The sequence below is a fragment of the Plecotus auritus genome (genome assembly GCF_963455305.1).
Source record: "Plecotus auritus genome assembly, chromosome: 1".
NCBI lineage: Eukaryota > Metazoa > Chordata > Mammalia > Chiroptera > Vespertilionidae > Plecotus > Plecotus auritus.
The window spans coordinates 94,337,040-94,357,694 of NC_137770.1; the positions used below are offsets into that span (position 1 = coordinate 94,337,040).

Below are 20,655 nucleotides of genomic sequence, written 5' to 3' on the forward strand. Positions count from 1 at the left end.
TCAGGATTTGATTCAGAGAAAAGAATTCACCAAAGGGAGAAGATACCCGCCTGATTCTTAATGTTCAGTGGGGTAGAAGATATCATGAAACTGGCGCTATCTATCTAATAATACAGTAATATGCAAATTGGCCAGGACGCCATCACATAACGACCGATCAGCAGGCTGTGTGCGCAGCAGGTGTGGGCGGGGACTTGCAGTGTTGGGGACAAGGACGGGGGAGGCAGGGCCCAGCGGAGGGTGGCCTGCACTCCCCACATGGTGGCAGTGGCTGTGAGCGCTCCTGATGGCCACTGCCACTTGCCCAGGGCTGGCCCTGGGGCTTCGGCGAGCTGCCAATGGCCACTGCTGCTGCGAGGGCCCAAGGCTCAGGCAATGAGGGCCAGGCAAGGCTCAGGCAAGCCGCAGTGGCTGTGATGGCTGAGGCTCAGGCAGCCTCATGGCCAGCAGTGGCAGCAACAGAAGCAGGAAGGGGGCGTCGCCTTCCCCTGATTGCAGGGTCACCTCCCACAGAGGAAGGCCAGAGGCAGCAGCAGCAAGGAGGTGATGGGGGTGGTGCCTTCCCCTGATAGGCTGGTCACCTCCTGCAGCGGGAGGCCAGACTGTGGCTTAGGCCTGCTCCTGGTGGGGAGCAGGCCTAAGCCGTCAGAAGGACATCCCCTGAGGACTCCCAGACTGTGAGAAGGGGCAGGCCGGGCTGTGGGACCCCCGCTCCAGTATAAGAATTTCATGCACCAGGCCTCTAGTTATTTAATAAGTAGCTCTAAATCTATTTTTTAAGCTTTTGGTGGAATTTAGTAAAAATTGTATCATCTTGACTGTAAAGTTGGCTATATCTAAGGTATTCTGGAATGGCCACAGGAAATCAGGAAGGGCATTTAGCCAAATGATTGGCTAGAGTTGGCAAGTAATAATAAAGATGACTAACACTGAACACTTACTACACACTTGGCAATGTGCAGAGCTCATTATAAGGGTGGGACAAAAGTAGGTTTACAGTTGTGAGTACATGAAACACAGTTTATTCTTGTATTATTCTTTATTAATTACTAGAGGCCTGCTGCATGAAATTCATGCACAGGGGTGTGTGTCCCTCAGCCCAGCCTGCACCCTCTCCAATCTGGGACCCCATGAGGGATGTCCAACTGCCCGTTTAGGCCCGATCCCGGTAGGATTGGGCCTAAACGGGCAGTCGGACATCCCTCTCACAATCCAGGACTGCTGGCTCCCAACTGCTCGCCTGCCTGCCTTCCTGATTGCCCCTAACCGCTTCTGCCTGCCAGCCTGATCACCCCCTAACCACTCCCCTGCCATCCTGATTGATGCCTAACTGCTCCCCTGTCAGCCTGTTTGCCCCTAACTGCCCTCCCCTGCAGGCTTGATCGCCCCCAACTGCCCTCCCTTGCAGGCCTGGTCCCTCCCAACTGCCCTCCCCTGCTGGCCTGATCACCCACAACTGCCCTCCCTTGCAGGCCTGGTCCCTCCCAAATGACCTCCCCTGCTGGCCATTTTGTGGTGGCCATCTTATGTCCACATGGGGGCAGCCATCTTTGACCACATGGGGGCAGCCATCTTGTGTGTTGGAGTGATGGTCAATCTGCATATTACTCTTTTATTAGATAGGATAGAGGCCTGGTGCAAGGGTGGGGGCCAGCTGGTTTGCCCTGAAGGGTGTCCCAGATCAGGGTGGGGGTTCCCTTGGGGCATGGGGTGGCCTGGGCGAGGGGCCTGTGGTGGTTTGCAGGCCGGCCACACCCCCTGGTGAACCAAGCAGAGTCACTGGGATCTGGAATTTATTTATCTTCTACAATTGAAATTTTGTAGCCTGGAGTGGAGCCAAGCCTTCTGCTTGCTCCGTGGCGGCAGCCATTTCTGTTGGGATTTATTTATCTTCTATAATTGAAACTTTGTACCTTAAGCAGAGGCCAAAGCAGGCCAGGGCTGCAGAAGCTTGGCTTCCTCCATCGCTGCAGGCAACCCTAGCCTCCTGCTCTCTCCAGATCCTTGGCTGCCGCCATTTCTGTTGGGCTTTATTTATTTTCTATAATTGAAACTTTGTAGCATTGAGTGGAGGCCTGGGCTGGCAAGGGCAGGTGGAAAGCTTGGCTTCCTCCATTGCCAGGGAAACCCAAGCCTCCCTCCTGCTCTCTGTGACTGCAGCCATCTTGTTTGGATTTATTTACATATTCCCTCCTGCTTGGCTGGTGGGCGTGGCTTGTGGGCGTGGCTTGTGGGTGTAGCGGAGGTACGGTCGATTTGCATATTACTCTTTTATTAGATAGGATTGTATTATTTTCCATCTGAACAACTGTAAGCCTACTTTTTGCCCCACCCTGTATGCACCATCTAACTCAAGTTTCTGGACAGTTCTGTGAGGCAGGTCTTGCCATTGTCTCAATCCCCCTCAGGTGATTTCAGGTGAAAGAGAAAGGTTAAGTGACTTACTTGAGGCCAAGATTTAAACCCAAATCTGACAGATTCAGAAACCTTGCACTTAGCTACATCCGGTGGGGCCTCCCTGCATTCCCCGTCTCTTATTTTTCCTCAGAAGTCAGGCCAGAGGGTAAGGAATTGGTCATAATAACTGCCTAGGTAGACCTTTCACACATGTGCACCCACGAAAAGCAGCTGCAGCCCATAGAGCTATTTATCCTAGTTCTGTGGTCGGCAAACTCATTAGTCAGCAGAGCCAAATATCAACAGTACAATGATTGAAATTTCTTTTGAGAGCCGAAAACCAACTTCTGCACATGGGCCACGAAGTTTCAATCGCACTGTACATGCATGCCCGCATGTGGTATTTTGTGGAAGAGCCACACTCAAGGGGCCAAAGAGCCGCATGTGGCTCATGAGCCACAGTTTGCTGACCACTGTCCTAGTTTAAAATGTAGAATGCTGGAGACCCTGGAGGCAGAAAGTCGAAGGATAAACTATGGTATTTCTTCTTTGAAAATATAGGTCAGCTCCCTTGATTTAGGTTACCAACACCAATTCCTAAAAAAAAGGGGGCGGGGGAGCGTCTTGTCTTATTTACCTAACATTTATCCAGTGATTGTCCTATCCCAAAACTAGCACTTAATTTTCATGAGATCACAGACTAATTCTTTTGACATGCTCCATGGAACCAAGTGCCTTATGGTGTCATTCTAGTAATTGAGATTACATTCTGTAACCACTTTAAGCTATTTTTTTCTTCACATTTAAATAAAGTTTTCTACAACCCCTTATTAGCCAATACAATAAAGCATTATTTCCTAACTGAAGATGATAGTAATTATTAAAAAGACCTACGTGGAGGTAATTGTGTATTTGACCTACAGGAGAAGCATACCGACAGCTGCCTTCTGCTATTGCATCTTGTATTCTGATGCAAACGTGTGTCTGGTGCAATGCTATGTTCATTTCATTCATTCATCCCCTCACCAACCTCTTAGCTATTTTACAGGTGAGGAAACTGAGGCTCAGAGTACAAGATGCCAGGGGGTTCTGGTTCTCATAGAGATCAGCAGACTGTTCTGGGGCTTCCACTGCATATAGTAAGAGGTCCTTGAACACTGAGCTGGTCACATTCACCTCAGTAACAGGCTCTGGTACCAAGAAGTGGTTCTATTGTCTGGAAGGATTTCATTTAAATAAAAAATAAAGAAATGTCTTCCCTAAAGAATGAAGTGGATTTTTCCCCGGGTTTGTTGTTTAATTAGGGAATTGCTAACTAGAAACTAAAGCCAATCCCTAACTCTACAGACCACCCCTTCCAACCCCCAGCCCTGTTCCCCAGGACAGCCTCCGGCAAAGCTGACATCTAATGCTTTCAGAGGAGCAGGCAAACTTCAGAAACACCAGTGAGGGCCTTTTAATGACATCCTTGTTCCCTCATTTGCAGAAAGGGGGTGTAAAGAGTGCGGGGAAACAGCTAATGGTTTCAGGAAAACACCGACTAATCTGCTTTGTACCAGAAAACCGTGAAATCCTGAGGAAATACTCCTTTTTATCACCCCCATTTAGTCTTATCTTACCAAGAATTCTAAGTTTGCCAAATATGATTTATATTGCTAGACATTTAGACATTCACTCACTGTGTAGTATGTTTTAATTATACTCCATATTATTCTGCTTTTGTTTTATTTCTTATTTCCCTGCCTTGGGAGTCAGAGTTAACTCCCCAGCAGTGATCTCATGAGTTTCTTAAACATGTCACTTCTAAAGACTCACTTCGTATTTGAATACATTATAAGTCACAGACCACAAAACGTGCAGGGACACTAAAGGGAATAAATTAAACAAAAGACGTATTTTACTTTGGACTGACCAGAATGAGCCTGTCCTTGGGAAGGGAGGAGGAGAAGAAGCATTTTGACGTGTTTGTGTAAACCAGGCAGATTCTCCCAACGTGTTTTCCAATTTTGTGCTCTTTTCCTGCGCTCCTGCCCGAGGACACTGACGTCTGGACAATCAATGGCACGGGCTTACACACACGCAATGCCGAGCACAGGCTGGAAGAGCCGCTGAAATGGTTTAAAGTTTCTGTGTGGACTCCACCACAAAGTACCAGTTAAAAGGCCAGGAGTGAAAGCCGAGTTCCCAGATGACTAAGACTAAAAAAGATAATACCCCCAGGCATCTGTATGTCTCAGCATTTAAATTCTATCCCTTGAAATGCCAATTTGGACTTTGTGCCAAGAAGCAGTTGAAGCCCTTTTTCATGGAAATACCCAATAGAAGACCAATCTGTTTAAATGAAAGGTGTCTCTAATCATTTGGTATAAACATAACATGTTTTAATTTTATTAAGTAACCTTGAATTATCTTGGCTTCTAATGAGAATCTTTCATTGTTCCTGATTCTCAATAATTTCATGGAATTATGTTGTCTAACTGTGTATTCTGATGCTAAAAAAAAAAGAAAGAAAGAACCTATCTAATTATTTAAACACAATTGCTTGATCTAGCACACATTTTCTAGTTTAGAAAAAGTCTGTTATTCGTTAAAGAAATAATCTTATGTATAAAGGGTTTTCCCTCCAAGTGCCAAACCCTCCCAGGTACCCTGGGATAAGGAAAATCGCCATAGGCTTGTTTCTGAGACATCTAACAGTTTCTATATTTTCTCCCCTTCTGAATTCCAGTCTGTTGTTCTTATTGCAGGATCAGTGATTACATGGATCTGACCCCTGTAGACATTGTGGGGAAGAGATGCTACCACTTCATCCACGCGGAGGACGTGGAGGGCATCCGGCACAGCCACTTGGACTGTAAGTACCTCCGTGTGGGCGTGGGCACAAGCCGGCGGGTTTTGTCTCTCTGGGCCTGTTTGGTTTCAGTGTGGATTTCTTCCTTCACATCGCCTGTGTGCCTCTGAGAGGACTGTCAACATGCGGTGAGAAAAAGTGAGACATAAATCACTTCAACTTGTGTTGGAATTAGATTGAAAGTCGGACCTCGGGCCCAGAGAAATTGCTGGGTCTTTAGGCACTCACCTGGGATTTCATGGTCTCTTGTGCTTTCTCTCCCATGAGGCGATGACAGAACCTTTGTCTTAAGTGCTTTCTTGACCCTTTCATTTTCTAGGGAGCGACTTCCACTCTGAAATGTGTGGTCTCCGTTTCAAAATATACAAGGGAGAAGACAAGGTCAAACAGGCCAGAGCCTAGAAAATGCCTACTGGACTAGCCACAGAGCCGGGGTGAGGGGAAGCCCTGGGAGCAGGGGCGGAGCAGGTGGCGTGGCCAGGGCAGCGCTCAAAGGCAGTGTCTCCTTGGTGTGTTTCTGGAAAGAGTGTTATTCAGAGGAGCAGGAGTCTCCATCTCCCGACTCCTGGGGAAAAATAAACCAATTTCAGCTCTTTGAGTCCAGTTCCCAGCTCCTGACCTGCAGGCTGACCTCCAAGGCACCCTTTGTGGCGTTTAAGCAAAGCAGGACCAGCAGTTTCCTGGCTGGGTGCATTTAGTAACCTGCACTCCAGCGTCCTCCTGGAGTTTTCCCTCATCAGACCCAGCGGGGCTGTGTACTGTGCGTGGGTGGGGTCTGCCCATCCCACAGGCGAGAGGCACTGACCTGGGAGACCTCTTAGGAAGGGAATGGCTCCTTCCAACCAGAGGCCCTTTTAATGGCCATTCCATGGACTCTTCCTAGAAGAGGAAGGCCTACCAGCTTTCTTCCTACAAGTTTAAAACCCTGAACGCTGCTTTTAAACACCTGCAAGGTACCACAGATGAGCTTGAAAGTGAAGCTTTTTTGTAGTAAAAGCAGCCAGGTGACCTTTGCACTTTCTTCCTCCCCCGCTTTCTCGCCGCGGTGAGGACAGCAGTTGTTCACTCCTTTCAAACTCAGATCTTCACAAGGATGATGGAGAGACAGTAAGCTAGCCAAAGTCTCAGAGTGGGAGCATCTTGTTCTGTGGTGTTAACCCTGAATTGGCAACAAAGACCTGGGACCAAGTTCAGTATCAAGTTTTGTCAGTAGCATGTCTCTGGGAAAAGCTTTCCCGCGAGGCGGCTCTCCAGCAGTCTGCACGGAGTGTGCGCCTAGGACCGCACATCAGGGACTGAGGGGACACACTGTTGCTGTGGATGAATGGGTGTGTGTATTGCAGAAGCAGAGGCTTTTCAGTTAATTGGAGGGCGGGGGGAGGAATGATGCTGTTTCCTGAAAGGAAACATCCAGGGTTTTTGTAGCTGGGAATTTAGAGAAAATGTAGAAAAAATCAGAATCTTTTAGAGGAAGCTGAAGGTATATTTTTGGACCAATATATGCCAGAGAGCCAGACTTTAAAAACGAATATTGTTTGTAGGACACTGTCGTAGGGGGAGAGTGGTGCTTTTTCATTTGGGAATCTTAATTGAGGTCTAAATTCAGAAACCTGATGCTGACAAAAAAGAACTTTGTCATCCTCAATTATTTGGAAAACATCATGCTTTCTCTCTAAGATTTGATTTACAGCTTGAAGAAACACAATTCCTCGAGTATAGTGGGCTAGGGCAGTTCATTCCTTCCCATAAAGTAAAGGTTTCCGACAAAATATGTTTGATGCCATTCTTTCCTATCTACTTTTATCTCATTTTCAATAACCGGAATAATTTGAGAGTGCTGAAAATAAACAACTCTGCCATTCACTATTGTGGTAGTCTCCTAATTTTTCTGGTATCTTGCCAGCTAATAAACAGAGAAGGTATGCTTTTCAAATTCTGTGATTTTTTTTTCATTACTTGATATTGACATACTGGCTATTGCTTTATGATTTAGCCTACTAACAATGATTGAGTTCACTCTTTCAACTCATACACATGACTTCTAATTTAAAATTCTTTTAATAACCTTAAACACATGAAAAACAAATAGAATGAGCTGATAATTCTGCACAGTAAAATACACTTCACATATTTAGCTATCATGCTGTGGAATAACTCCACAATGTCAAGTAGCACACAATTAGTAAAACTGTAGGGGGAGAAAAAGGAGTGTTTTGATCCTGAAGAATTTTGATCCTAATCAGATTGAAATTTTCATCGCTCTTATAGTGCTTAATATCTTCAATCTCACACACACACACACACACACACACACCAAACTGATGCCAATGTTAGGTTTTGCATTCTGTGACCAAAATAAAATGCTAAAATATACAAATGCATCTCGCCTTGTACAATAAACATTAGCATGATTATAAAGTAAGATTGAGTCTAAAATTGTGTGATGGAATGTCCCATGTTTACCTAATTCTCTAACTAAAGCCAGCCCAGTAACAAAATGACAGGGCATGTAATAAGTCTTGGTCGTGTAAACATTGGGAAAAAAGGCAAGAGCCAGCAAGTGTCTCCCTTGTCCACAGCCCTAGGCTGTTACTGAAGGTGCCTCAACTGTGCCTTCTTGGCCAGAGAAGGTCATGGTGACATTGAATCAGCTCAAGAATAAGATAGAATTCTAAAACAGAGGCATGGTTAAAAAATAAACCACATTAACTATTTAGCTTTTCTTCCTAGAGCTATTGGCACAATTCCTGGTGCTGCCCATGAAAGACAGTTTTTAGCTGTCTGATGATATTTCTGATACTTTGATATCTGTCTTGTGCTCCAGTTTATGGATAAAATTTTGAAAAAAGACTCAGTAGACTTTAATAACTCAAAACGCTGTCTTTATCACATGTATCTGTTTTCCTAGCATAGGCAGCTACAAATCCTTAGGTGGACTTGTCTCTAGAATAAGAAAAGTAAAAGGAAACCTCAGCTGGGCCAGCATTTGACAACTTGGATAAATTGAACCAAGAACTTTGGACCATCTACTCTCCCATTAGGTTAGCAGGAGACGCCTGATAGTTCACTGCGTTTCAACATAAAGAATCACTAAAAATCACATTATCTGTACCAACACAGTGAGTTAGTGAAATGATACTGGTATTCTAAAACCAAAGGGGTTTTAGGTCCTCTTTTTTTCACACTGTGAGCAAGATCCTCTTAGGATTTTTTTTCTTTTTTGTCACCTCACTGAAGTCATTGAGCCCATCTCATCGATTCTTTAGGCCAAACTGACCAAATCAACATGCCAAGGTTTGAATATTAAACCATTCAGATCATCAAATATTTGAGCATCTTGGCCTATCACCCTCCAGTTCTCCATTGCTCAGGAGGTATTGACCGCGAGATGACTAGTCCTGTCTAGTCTTGTCACCTGGAGTCGCACGTTCCAGTTACCCAGAGCATCAGTGTCACTCTTCAATGTGAACGGAGTAGCACAGCCATCTACTCCTCCACCTCTACCAGTAGCCTGAGAAATAGAAGAGCACACTGCAAATGCTAAACCAGACAAGAAACTCTCCACGTATCTTCTAATCCAGCCCTTTGTCCACAGAAGATGTTGAATTTGTCTTGACATAGCCCTACGGCTCTTCCCTGGTCAAACCAGCAACAACTCTCTAAAACCTAGAAAGAGTGGCCTGCAGTAAAACTTCCTCCAGGCCCAGGGCTCTGGAGCTGTGGGACTTGAGAGAAAAGAAGCCAGAGACTATGGAGAGGAGGCAGCTCTCCCTCCCTGGGGCCCTGAGGGATGAGGAAACTGGAAGGGTTATTTCCGAATGGGAGAAGGACTTCCAGCTTGTCTATATGATCATGTAGAGTTAAAAAGCATGGCCTGCCCAATATATTTGGAGGTGTTAAAAAAAATACAGCAGCCTAAGTATTTCTTTCTTAATTACTAAATTCTATACTTCCTAACAAAACTAATGCACAGCTACCTGGCATAATGCATTCCATGCTGTTTTGCATCAATAAACCCTACACTTTCCTCCTGAAGGCGTCTCATCACCAATGCAAGCCGACTGCTTAATGCAGGACTAATTAGTATATCCCCTTCCAGTCTGCAGGCCCTCCATTGTAATTCCTTCCCAGCTCATTTTTTTCCACAACGCAGCATCAATCAAAGTAAGTGCCCTGCCTGCCTAGGAAACACAAGATGTCTTCCATGCATTTGTCATCTGCCACACAAACAAAGGGGGAATTTAATTGTTGATTTGGGTATGCTGCCATTGCACTCGGTAGCAGAAGCTGGGAGTGAAGGGAGAAGGGAAGGGATCAAGTTTGATGTGTGGGCTAAATCCAGAGAGCACAGGGGACCCTCTTCTATTTTCTGATCTTCGCCATTTTCAGGGCTGACTCTTCAGGGATTTAGATGCAACCTAATCATTGGCTGGACTTTTTTCCCCAAAGCAAATGATTTTTCTGCTTCTCCCATATGAATATGAAAATTCCCATGAAAAGGAATGTGTGTAATAGCCACCATGTCTGACTTTTTCAAAAGCCAAGTTAGCCCATATTGTGTGCCTGTCCATGATAGAGACTGTCACACAGAGACAAAATAAAGCCAGGTTTTTATGCAGGAGTGAATTAGTATTATTATTTTATGTATTTTCAGGGCGTGGGGTCAGGGAGGAGTGGAAAATGCTGATTTGGGCTTTTCAAGTTCAAGGACAGGCAAACTCAGAGTACAGAGACTAGCATGGCTCCAACCACCCACAGGCCAGCTGTCCCTGCTGCAGTGCATGACAGAAATGCAGACGTTCAGGCCTCTCCCAGGCTCCTGAATCTGAATCTGCAGTTAACAAGATCCCAGCTGACTCAATTTACGTTAAAGCTTAAGAAGTACTGACTATACTAGTACTTAAAAGGCATTGTTTTACATGGAGTAAAAGTAAATACAAATCGACTAAGGATGTAAGGGCTTTATTTTAAATTTATTAATAGTAGTAAAATATGAGTAGTGCATTGGCTCTCAGGGTCTCTCAATCAGTGTTCCAGTGAAATGAGTATGTGATTACTTGCTAAAGTGAGTAACTTCTTTAAAAAGTTGTAAAAGTTTAAATGTCAGTGGGGAAAGTTGAGTATAAAAAGTAGTAAGAGTCAACTCATCATCAAAAGGCCTTCAGTTTTTTCTCCAGGTTAATATTATCCTATGTACTTGATTACATGTACGAATATTCCTGATCCATTTTCCTGCTCAGGTTCATCTAACATTTGTGAGTACTTCCTATATGCAAAACTTGGTGGTATTGCTCTAAGGTTCCAAAAATAACCAATATATGGTCTCTACCTTCAAGGAGTTTGCATACTGATAGGAAAGACAGCATGAAACAGCCCATTTTGAAAAGGGGGCATAAAAGGAGGACTATTAAGGTATATAAACAAAACACAGAAGCCCCAGAGGGAGGGGCAACTAAGGGAGGATGGAGAAGTCCCACAGGAAGCATTTTTCCCTGGACCTTGAAAGAAGGTGGCAAGAAGCCACACTGGTGGAGATATTGGGGGTGGGGGTAAGTGCACACCAGGCTTAGAAGGACACGAAGTACAATCACACACAACCTTTTCTCCCTAATCTCAGAGAGTTAGCCAAAGCTTCGATTTGACTGATACATCCTAATACAATTCTAATGTGGATTCCTGGTGTTTTTTCTTAGTACTATTTTAATTAGTAGTTGCTTTAATTTTTTTTTTTTAAAAAGAACACCTGAAATTTGAGAGAAAATAACCTATAGCTCTTACAAATCATTATCAGGAAAAAAAATACTTCTAAATCATCCATTTTAACCTAGAACAATTAACTTAAAAACAATTTCATTACTACTTATAATAGCATCTTGTTCTTTACCTTCCATAAACTACATATTTAAAAAATACTTGCCTTAAAATAAATCCATTTAATGATACCCTACATATCTCAAAAAGACCTCAAACTTTTTTTACACAAATGAGCAGCATATGATTTAATTTGTGCATGTCTTTAGCATACAATGTTGTTGTTTTCCATAGTGTAGGGTTAACTGAGGATCAGGTTATTGGAACCCATTTACGAACTTCCACATCTGCCCTAGAATTTCCAGTGGGGCGTGTCAGCTAGAATTCATCTAGTTACAAATAACAGAAAACCCAAGTAAAATGACTTACACTTTCTCTGTAGTTATCTTTCACTTCATGATCAAAAAACAGCCGGAGAACCCCCAATCGTTAGTCCTCCACAGGCAGTGCCCACGGTCAGGAAAGGGGCCGTTTTTATCTTATGTTCATTTTGGAAAGAAAAGAACATATTCCCCTAGGCCCTCCATAGAGAGACACCCCCTTATGTCTCCTTGTCCAGTGTTTCATCAAATGCCTAAACCTAAGCCACACACAGGCAGGGGTGGAATTAACATGACTGGTTTAAAGTTTCCCGTGGTCGGCAAACTGAGGCTCACGAGCCACATGCGGCTCTTTGGCCCCTTGAGTGTGGCTCTTCCACAAATACCACGGCCTGGGCGAGTCTATTCTGAAGAAGTGGCGTTAGAAGAAGTTTAAGTTTAAAAAATTTGGCTCTCAAAAGAAATTTCAATCGTTGTACTGTTGATATTTGGCTCTGTTGATGAATGAGTTTGCCGACCACTGGTTTAAACAATCAAGGTTTATCCCCCGGGGACTTGGGAGGAGACCATCAAACATAAAACCCAGGAGTAGAGCTGTAGCCAGAGGAAGTGGCTGAATAGCTGTGGGGGCAACAGTCAACCATCAGGGCTACGTGGCAGGGTAACATTTTCACAAAAAAGGACTTGGATTTCTGAAAATCTGCAGAACAAGTGAACAAATGAAATTTGTCTGGGCTGCTTTAAATATCCCTGATTTTACAGAACACTAGTTTTTGTATGTCTATGCCTCACCACTTTCATATTTCTTATTGAAGATGTTTAGTGGATTTAATGAAGTGACTGCATCCAGAAACACAGGGTCCCTGAGAGGACATAAAATAAATCTGAGTTTAAGATCCACCTTCATCCCTTTTGCCTTTTTGGAGTTCTCCCTACATTCCAACTTAACCTCCCCAAGACTCCATCACTCTTCAATTCTAAAGGGAGGAGAAGAATTCATCCAGGCCAGACACACACACCCCCACACACACCCATGCTTTCCATCATGGTTGTCACTATTATAAATTTATTAGTGACAATAACTGACAAAAGTCTGTCTCCCGTTCAAAGGCAAATAGAAGTAAAGGCAAACAGAAATAATCTCCCACAGTAGAGAGACCTCCCCTGGAGTCTCACTGTCCAGGGCGTCCTCATATTCCAAACTTAAACCAACTACTGGCAAGGGGAGTGGAATTTCTGTGACTCAGTGAGACTGCTATAGGAAGAGAGGCCCACAGCAGGTGCCTGGCACAGCAGAGATTTTCAAAAAAATATTTAGTGAAAGAGAGAATAAATCCACCATTTCCCTCATTTCTTAGCCATGATTCTTTCTTAATTCCACACTGGAGATTCACTGCTTCTCCCTTATATACTAAATCCCTGCCAACAAAAAGAAAGCATGAGACTAAAAATCCTCTGACCTTAACTGTTTTAGGTGGAGAAGGGCATGTGGTACTGAGCTCCCTGGTTGGACTGAAACAGCTTGAAAAAATATCTGTGATCTCAGATGTCACTCATGCCAGCAAGTACTTCGATCCTTCCTGTCCTAGGACACCTTAGCATCACTGTTTAAAAGCTTTGGTCTCCAAATCAGTACATTATCGTGAAGAAAAGGGGAATTTATTTTTTAAACTTAACAAATTGACATGTTCTAAATCAATGAAAAGTTTTCTGCATGATTCAATATTAACAGTTAATAAAAATCTATCAATTGGCTGGGGTATAGGAAAAAACCTCTTCTGAGGTTATAAATCACACAGATAGTAACTCAAGCAGGGCCTGTCATTAGCGTATTAGGGAGAAAATCCATAGATGATGCATAGTTGTTTACAGAATATCCACAGGTCTCTGTCCTTAAGCTCAGAACTCAGATTATCAAATATTATTAAATGTTACCAAATATTGATCAGCATATAGATTTGCAAAAAAAAACAAACAAACAAACAAAAACACACACACACACAAAAAAAAAAAACAACCCAAAAAACCAATTCATGGATGCCTGCTATTTAAGACATCTAGCTCACTAATTGCAAAATCTTTAGGAAAGTCTGCCCAGCATCAAAGCCTTGGTTGATCCTATGAGCAATTCTAAATGGAAAACTGTCTCCATTGTGAGTAAATAAAGCATTTAATGCAGTTTCTGGCTCTAATGCTGTTTCTCCTGTGGGTTTTGAAAATGACCTTCCTGAAAGCATCAAGGACTATAACTTTTTAGATAAAGAAACTTGTTCTTGTTTTAAATCTATGTCAGGTTCATTCCCCTGTAAGCCCACAGTTTTCAAAAGCAGAGGAAAAAATAATCCAGAATTTTTTTTAAAAAATCCTGTTTCCAGAATGAAGTTGCCTGTCAGCCTGCCTTGGGCCTTAGGTGGAAAAGCAGAGATTAAAGAGTCAGTATTCTTTTTCATGTTTCATCTGCCAGTTTGTGAATGTAGAAAGAGAACCAGTGGTTATAGCTAAGCACCCAACTGTAGTATTAAGTAGAATCTCTCTCCCACTCTCCTCCCTTTCTCTCTCTCTCCCCCTCTCTCTCTCTTTCTCACACACACACACTCCACATTAGTGAATTCAAAATGATTTTTGAGTTTCCAGCACAAGGCGTCCGCTCTCCATTCTCTGCAGCCATTGACGAAGGTACCTCAGGAGGGGTGAATGGCGCTGCAGATGCGTCCTCCTATCGCCACAACGATAATGAAGCACTTTGTTCAGCCCTGTGAATGTGAAGTGTGAAATCTCCGATGATCTCACCATTTCCTATTTATTCTATACTTACCTGAATACGCCAAGTATTGCAGCTTTTTAATGCATATGCAAGCCACTAAAATGTCCTTTTGTGAGACACTTTGCTAAAAGGCCGCTTTTGATACGTGTTCTCCATCTCCTCTTCAAACTGAATTAGACTGCTTCCTTCTTTTTAAGACACAAGTAACTCACTATTTAGAGTCTTTGGCTTTGATTTTGTAGAACAGCCCAACAGGAAGAGACCATGTTCTCTTTTATTCTCCATATTTCTGAAGGCAAACTTGGACCGATTTGTTTTGATTTACGAACAGAATTATGTTCCTGCCATGAACACAGGCTTCCTTTATGTCCTTTCAGTCCTCAGTCTGTCTTTGTGGACCAAGTCCCCCCCACCCCCCCCCCCAAAAAAAAACAACTGAACTGCCTCTGTTGGTAACTGCAGAGCCATGGCCATGTGCTTCAGCCAAAGAGGCCCTCAGGTTTGGGGGGACAGCAGTACATCTCTTGCATCCCTACCAGCAAGCCCAAACCCATTGACCCGGTGACATTTTAAAAAGATATTCAATAACACTAAGCATCTAGTCTTTGGCTGGGGAATGGGGGGGGGGGGGGGGGGGCGGGGTTGTATTTGATGTAAAAAGCCACATGTTCAGTCACGTGTTCTGTAACATTGGCTCTCTGCAATTTTCTTTTGATTGAACCGTATTTGCCCCCTTCATAGTTGGGGGAGGATGGGTTCTGATGCCGCCAGCCACAGCAGTGAAATGGGCAGGCCTGGAACAGTGCAGCAGGAGGAGCTACTGTGTTCTTCTCACAGTGGAGTCACCTCTCTCCTCTGAAGAACACGGTTTGTAACTCCGGCACCTTTAGCTTGGAAGGAAGGGTGGCACTGACGCCAGGTTCATGGCTTTTCTCGGAGTGATGGCAGCCAAAGCAGTGGTTACACCCTAGACTTCAGAGCAAAAAAGAGCAGGCTCTTGTGTGGTAGCAGAGACGTTCACAGTCATACCTGGGACCCTTGGAGATTGTAAGGGAACCTGGGAAAGAGGTCCTCGTCCTCCCTCTATATTCATGTTTGCCCTATAAAAGCTAAGAAAAGACCACTTACATGTTTGGGGACCCTTTAATAAAAACGAATTCCTATAGCACAACTTTAAAGATGTAATTCTACAGATGTGATGATGTGATTAATGAAATCAGTGAGAGACACCCAGGCTGCACTACCAAACAGTGTGGAAAGCAAAAGGTAGGCTTCGGCATAAATCACAAAGAAGGTGCTAGGTTAAGTGTCCGACGACATCATGACGTAAGGTTCAAAATAGGGCCCACACATGCCTTTCCTCTCTCTCTAGATCCTCTCTTTATAGTTTGAGCACATTGTTATGAAATTACTCCCAGACTCTTTTCAAGGGACAATTAACCATATTTTAAGGATTTTCACAACAAATGACTTACATCATGCTTATTTCTGTTTATCCTCACACACACACAAAAAAAAAACTTTATGAAATACACTGGTACAAACATTCTCTCATTTCCATCACAAGCTAAAACTTAAAAATAAAAACAACTACTGGATTAAAGAGAATCGAAAAAGTTTTGTGTTTTTCAAATTGTCTAAGTTATTACAAACTAAAAATCTCCTTCAAACTGGCACCAAGGTGGCTCTTCTCCTCGAGCTGCTTAGGACATGTGAGCTCAGGAAAGGCTGGCAGACCCTGCCTCTGGCCCAGCTGGAATGATCCAGCAGATTTGCCAATATGATTTAAAAAAAAAGGGGGGGGGAAGGGGGAGTTTCATCCAACAGTCATAGATTTATATATTAAAGACCCAAGAAAAATATTTTCCTTGTTTATTTTAAACGAAGCAAAATTCCACTATCACCTCTTTTATGGGGCCTCTTGAAAAACAAAAGCAACTAGGCAATACTCTGGTCATCAGTGGATGCCGCTGTGGGAGCTAACTCAGTGCCTTATCCTTGTTATGTAGATTCCCACCAGCACGTGGGGTCTCATTCAGAAAACGCTAATCCTCAGGAAATAGTCATGATCTAAGACCACGGTGAAATGGTGACCTTTTAAGAATTCTGTTTGTCAGGCTGGTTGGGGGGAGGAGGGTAGAGTAATGGATTAAGTCAAACTTTTCTTCAGCCAAACAAGGTTGGGCTCCCAGATCTGCTCTGTGGCATTCACCAGAGTAACTTAAAGCACTCAACTAGTTCCTGACACCCAAGGAGCCCCTTGTCAGTCCTTTCACAACCACTTCCTCACATCAAAATTTACCTGGCCTGACTCTCATCTAGTAGGTCTTCCCCCTTTACTAGATGGCTCTTGGCCTGGATGATGAAGAAGGCTGTATTAATGTATTCATAGGCCCTAATAAATTTGTATTTATCTTCTCAGGAAGCACAGATGCACTTAAGCACACCAAGAGTCATACTGCCTTAACTCAAAAAGATGACACCACTCTTCCATAGCATAGCAGGGATCCCCCCAGGGAGGGAGACATTTTGCTGGCTTTGCATTTCAAATTTGAGATTTTTATTTCTTTGATTGTCTTTAAGTAAGAGGAAGTATTAGGAAGAGGGGCTGATCTTTATATTGATTCTGTACATTCTAATTTGACTATAATTCCTTTCTCACTTGGACCCTTTCTATGCAAAGTATTCTGGGAATATACATGTATTTTAAATTTGCCTGCTTTGGGTCAAAAATCCAGAATCCCCAGCCATCTAAGTGGTCTATCATCTCAGTGTTTTCTTCATGTGCTTCAAAAAATGGACTTCTTAGACTCTCTCTTCCCCTTTGTTAAATAACTAGAACCATTCAAAATAATTCCTTGTTCCAGCTACACAGCTGATAGAATTATACACCAATCCCTGATTGGGGGCTATCTACTTTCTCTGTGAAAATAGTGGGCAGAATTTCATAACCCATCATTCCTCTATTAACAGTTAACCAGTTTGAGAGGAATTGAATAAAGCACATCTCGTTGCATGCAACAATAGTTTGACAGAGAGCTGTGTGGCATAGTATTTTACTGCTCTCAGCTTCACCACATGGTCTTGTAGCCTGGGAAGCCATGCACGCAGAATGGCAGAATTTACAATCGCCCACAAAAGGTGAGTACAATGTACCTGTGGAGCCTGGCCACCAGCAGATGACAGTCCCGGGACTTAAAATCACCCTAAGCTGTCAAATAGTTATGGAATAGAACTTGCTACTACTTGAAGCCCTCATCAAAGCAAGGCTTTCTCAAGCAACTGTTAAGATATATAATTATTCAACTTTACAACCATCCATTTAGTGTGTTGTGAGAAAAGAGGAGGAATGGGAGAAAGGCGTTGAAGTTTATATGTTTATGGGCATAATAGGTGGAGGTTTGATTTTTTTATCGCTTTGGGGGCCAGGAAGAGTGGCTCAGACATGACAGCAAAGTGCTTCACCATCCTTAAACACTTAAACACGGCTCTTTTCCAAAGTGACTTCCCTTTACTCATCTCCCCCCCGCCAAAAAAAAAAAAATGTACTTCATGAAACTATTGTATATGAAGCACTTATTAGCCGTAATTAAATGGACAATATGAATTTACTACGTCTTTAGGACTCTGGCTTGTTCTGGTTTAGAGCAAGATGATTAATGCAAATACATATTACTTGAGATAACCATTTAGCAGCTAATTTAGCCAAATTTATTACAGCAGTTAGAGCTTTTTCATTTTAGCAGACAGAGACAAGGACATGCCAAAAGTGGGTGATGTGGACGAGTGCACACTGCCCTCTAGTGGCCAGCCAGCTGGCAGGCTGCTGGGGGGTGTGGAGTCGCTGCCATGCGTATCCAAGCAATAGCAGAGGATTTGCACGTTTCCGGCATCTTTTTAAACCATTCCCACCCATAGCACTTTATTTCAGGGATGATTTACTGCATTTTCCCCCTTTTACTAGCTCAGGAATACCCAGATACAAGTCAAGTCAATTTCGACTTGGCAAGATTTTGGTTAAAGTATCATTTTTAACATCTGCATTTTAAAGCTCTCTTTCAGTGGGTATTTAATGGCACCATTTCACATTACTGATTGTTTTTACTTGTTCCTTCATTTTGGGCCATAATTCAGAGTCTGTGTGGAGCTGTCACTCTGTTTGGCTCCAGCCAAGTCAATTCCGTGCCTCCCTTAGGCCAGCATTTCTCTCTGACTCGGTTGGGAAATTTATTTTGTTCCAACATTCCGTAAAGCCTCACCAGAATTTTCCCTGACTGACCAATGTAAATTTAGTTCATACATGGACTATAAATTCTGTTGCACAAGATCAAAAGGAACAGATGCACAAGGACGCTGGTTGACACTGCTCGCTCGCACCGAGGTGAACCATCAAAGGAGGGGTAAAGTATCTTCGGAACGACTTGAATATCCAGAATCTCAAAGAGGTCTACCTCGAAGCTATGAATAAATCTGTACACATTTGCCTTTGTTGCCATCTGATGGCGAACCCATTGACAATATCCACACTGCATTAGGGATTCTGTGAGCCAAAAAGATTTGTAGTACTTTTATTCTTCCTTTCACTCCATGGCTGCCCAAAATGGAACAAAGTCTTGCTACAAATGCTAGTAACCCTCACTGGGGAGACGCTGCTCCACTGAATTGTTGATTTTATTTGTTCTGCTAATGGCATTCTACATTAAGCATACAGGGAGCCACCCTGGCTCAATGCAGTCCTCCCCTTTCTAAGCTTGAGGTTTTGCAGACATGACAATCATCTCGTCCCAGTCTTAATATGCAGGGCCTTCTGTTTTGTTTTTCCCCCAGTGCTGAATAAGGGCCAGTGTGTGACGAAGTACTACCGTTGGATGCAGAAGAACGGAGGCTATATCTGGATACAGTCTAGTGCCACCATAGCTATTAATGCCAAGAATGCAAATGAGAAGAACATCATCTGGGTGAATTATCTCCTTAGGTATATTTTCTAATTCTTGTTTGCTTCTGTTTCAGGCATAAAACAGGCATCCCAATGGTTAGTAACTGGCATGTTGTATTATCTCTTGACAGTATCAGGTGTGCAATTATGTGGAAATTCTGCTTTTCTTTCCACAAGAGTCAAAGAAATGCGAAAAGATCAAAGCCATGGTGGAAGGGACTTCCAGGGCAGATTCACAACACTGTCAATAATTCTTGGTCTGTCAGCATTTGGAAAGCTCTGCAGAAGCTGCTTTGGTTTCCCCACAAATGTTCAGGCCATAAAAAGAATATAGACGTTTGCCTAAAGCTAATGCCTTCAAAAGCACCCCCTTCTCCACACGTTCGTACACACACTCACACACTCCGATCCTTGTGAAAATTAAGCAAAAGGGGATGAAATTAAGCAAGGTACATTATAGTTCTCCTGTATCCCATGCCTTTGTATCCCCCAGCATATTGCACAGGATTGAAGTTTTGATAAGCAAAGTAACTTGCTTTGCTAGAATCAAGATAATCCTATATAATAAAAGGGTAATGTGCAAATCAACCGGACGGCAGAACGACCGGTCACTATGACATGCACTGACCACCAGGGAGCAGACGCTCAACACAAGAGGATGTCTGACTACCACTTTAGCCTCCCCATGGAGAGTGGGCCTAAGCTGTCAGTCGGACATCCCCCAAGGGCTCCCAGACTGTGAGAGGGCACAGGCTGGGCTGAGCAAGTGCACAAATTTCATGCACTGGGCCTCTAGTATCAGTATAAAAATGAAGGCAACCTTCTTTTGCCTAGTCTGTGACCTCAGGCAAGTTTTACCTTTTTTAATGTGCCCTCAAATTGACATCCATGAATGTGGCCACGCTCAAAAGCTTCCTAAATTCTAGAATGCAGCACCATTTCTCAGTCCTTCCTCCTTTCTGCCTTTGGATTTAAACTAGTAAAAAAGCAGCCAAGACCAAAGCCTGGGTGGTCTGCGTTTGGGGCAAGCTTTGTGGGAGGTTCTCCACCAATCCTGCCATGGAGCTATCTGAACGTTCAGCTGGCTCCCTCCCACCGCTGTCATTCCCGTCTCTGGCTTCCCTTGGCCTGCAGCCACCAAGCAGAGCCCACACATGGTCTGAGTAGGAAAACTTCCAATAGGTCTTATGAATGGAAGTTGTTGCCCTTTGGCTGATAATCTAGACAGGGAGTACTTGAATCCCATTTTTCTTTGAGACAGCCAAATGGAGCTGAGATGCTGACAACCATGGCTCATCAGCACGCTGACCCTTCAGAGTGTGTTCATGCACGTTGGTGATGACTTGAAGGCATGAATGTGCTTGCTACCAATAGCATATCAATCAGACACTAATGATTATTGCTCTAGAGAGGGCTTTAATGTGCACCACTTAAAAGAGTCTTCATTTATCTACTTTTTTTTCCATTTTTGACCTCTTCTACTCTACATCAATCCTCTCTAAAGGTATGTGTATTTAATGTGGATTCCTCCAAGGCCTGAATTTCATGCAATCATGTATTTATGGAATCCAGAAAT

At 43.4% G+C, this 20,655-nt stretch overlaps 1 protein-coding gene across 17 annotated transcripts in view; it reads left to right on the forward strand.

The window, feature by feature from the left end:
• The window catches only part of NPAS3 (neuronal PAS domain protein 3), a 914,130-nt gene that overhangs the window by 885,023 nt on the left and 8,452 nt on the right, over positions 1-20,655 (forward strand). For all 17 annotated transcript variants that reach the window (XM_080673292.1, XM_080673302.1, XM_080673301.1 and 14 more), the window contains 2 exons: positions 5,145-5,251; positions 18,971-19,118. In XM_080673292.1, the coding sequence (XP_080529418.1) occupies positions 5,145-5,251; positions 18,971-19,118 (255 nt within the window). The remainder of the gene's footprint in view (positions 1-5,144; positions 5,252-18,970; positions 19,119-20,655) is intronic.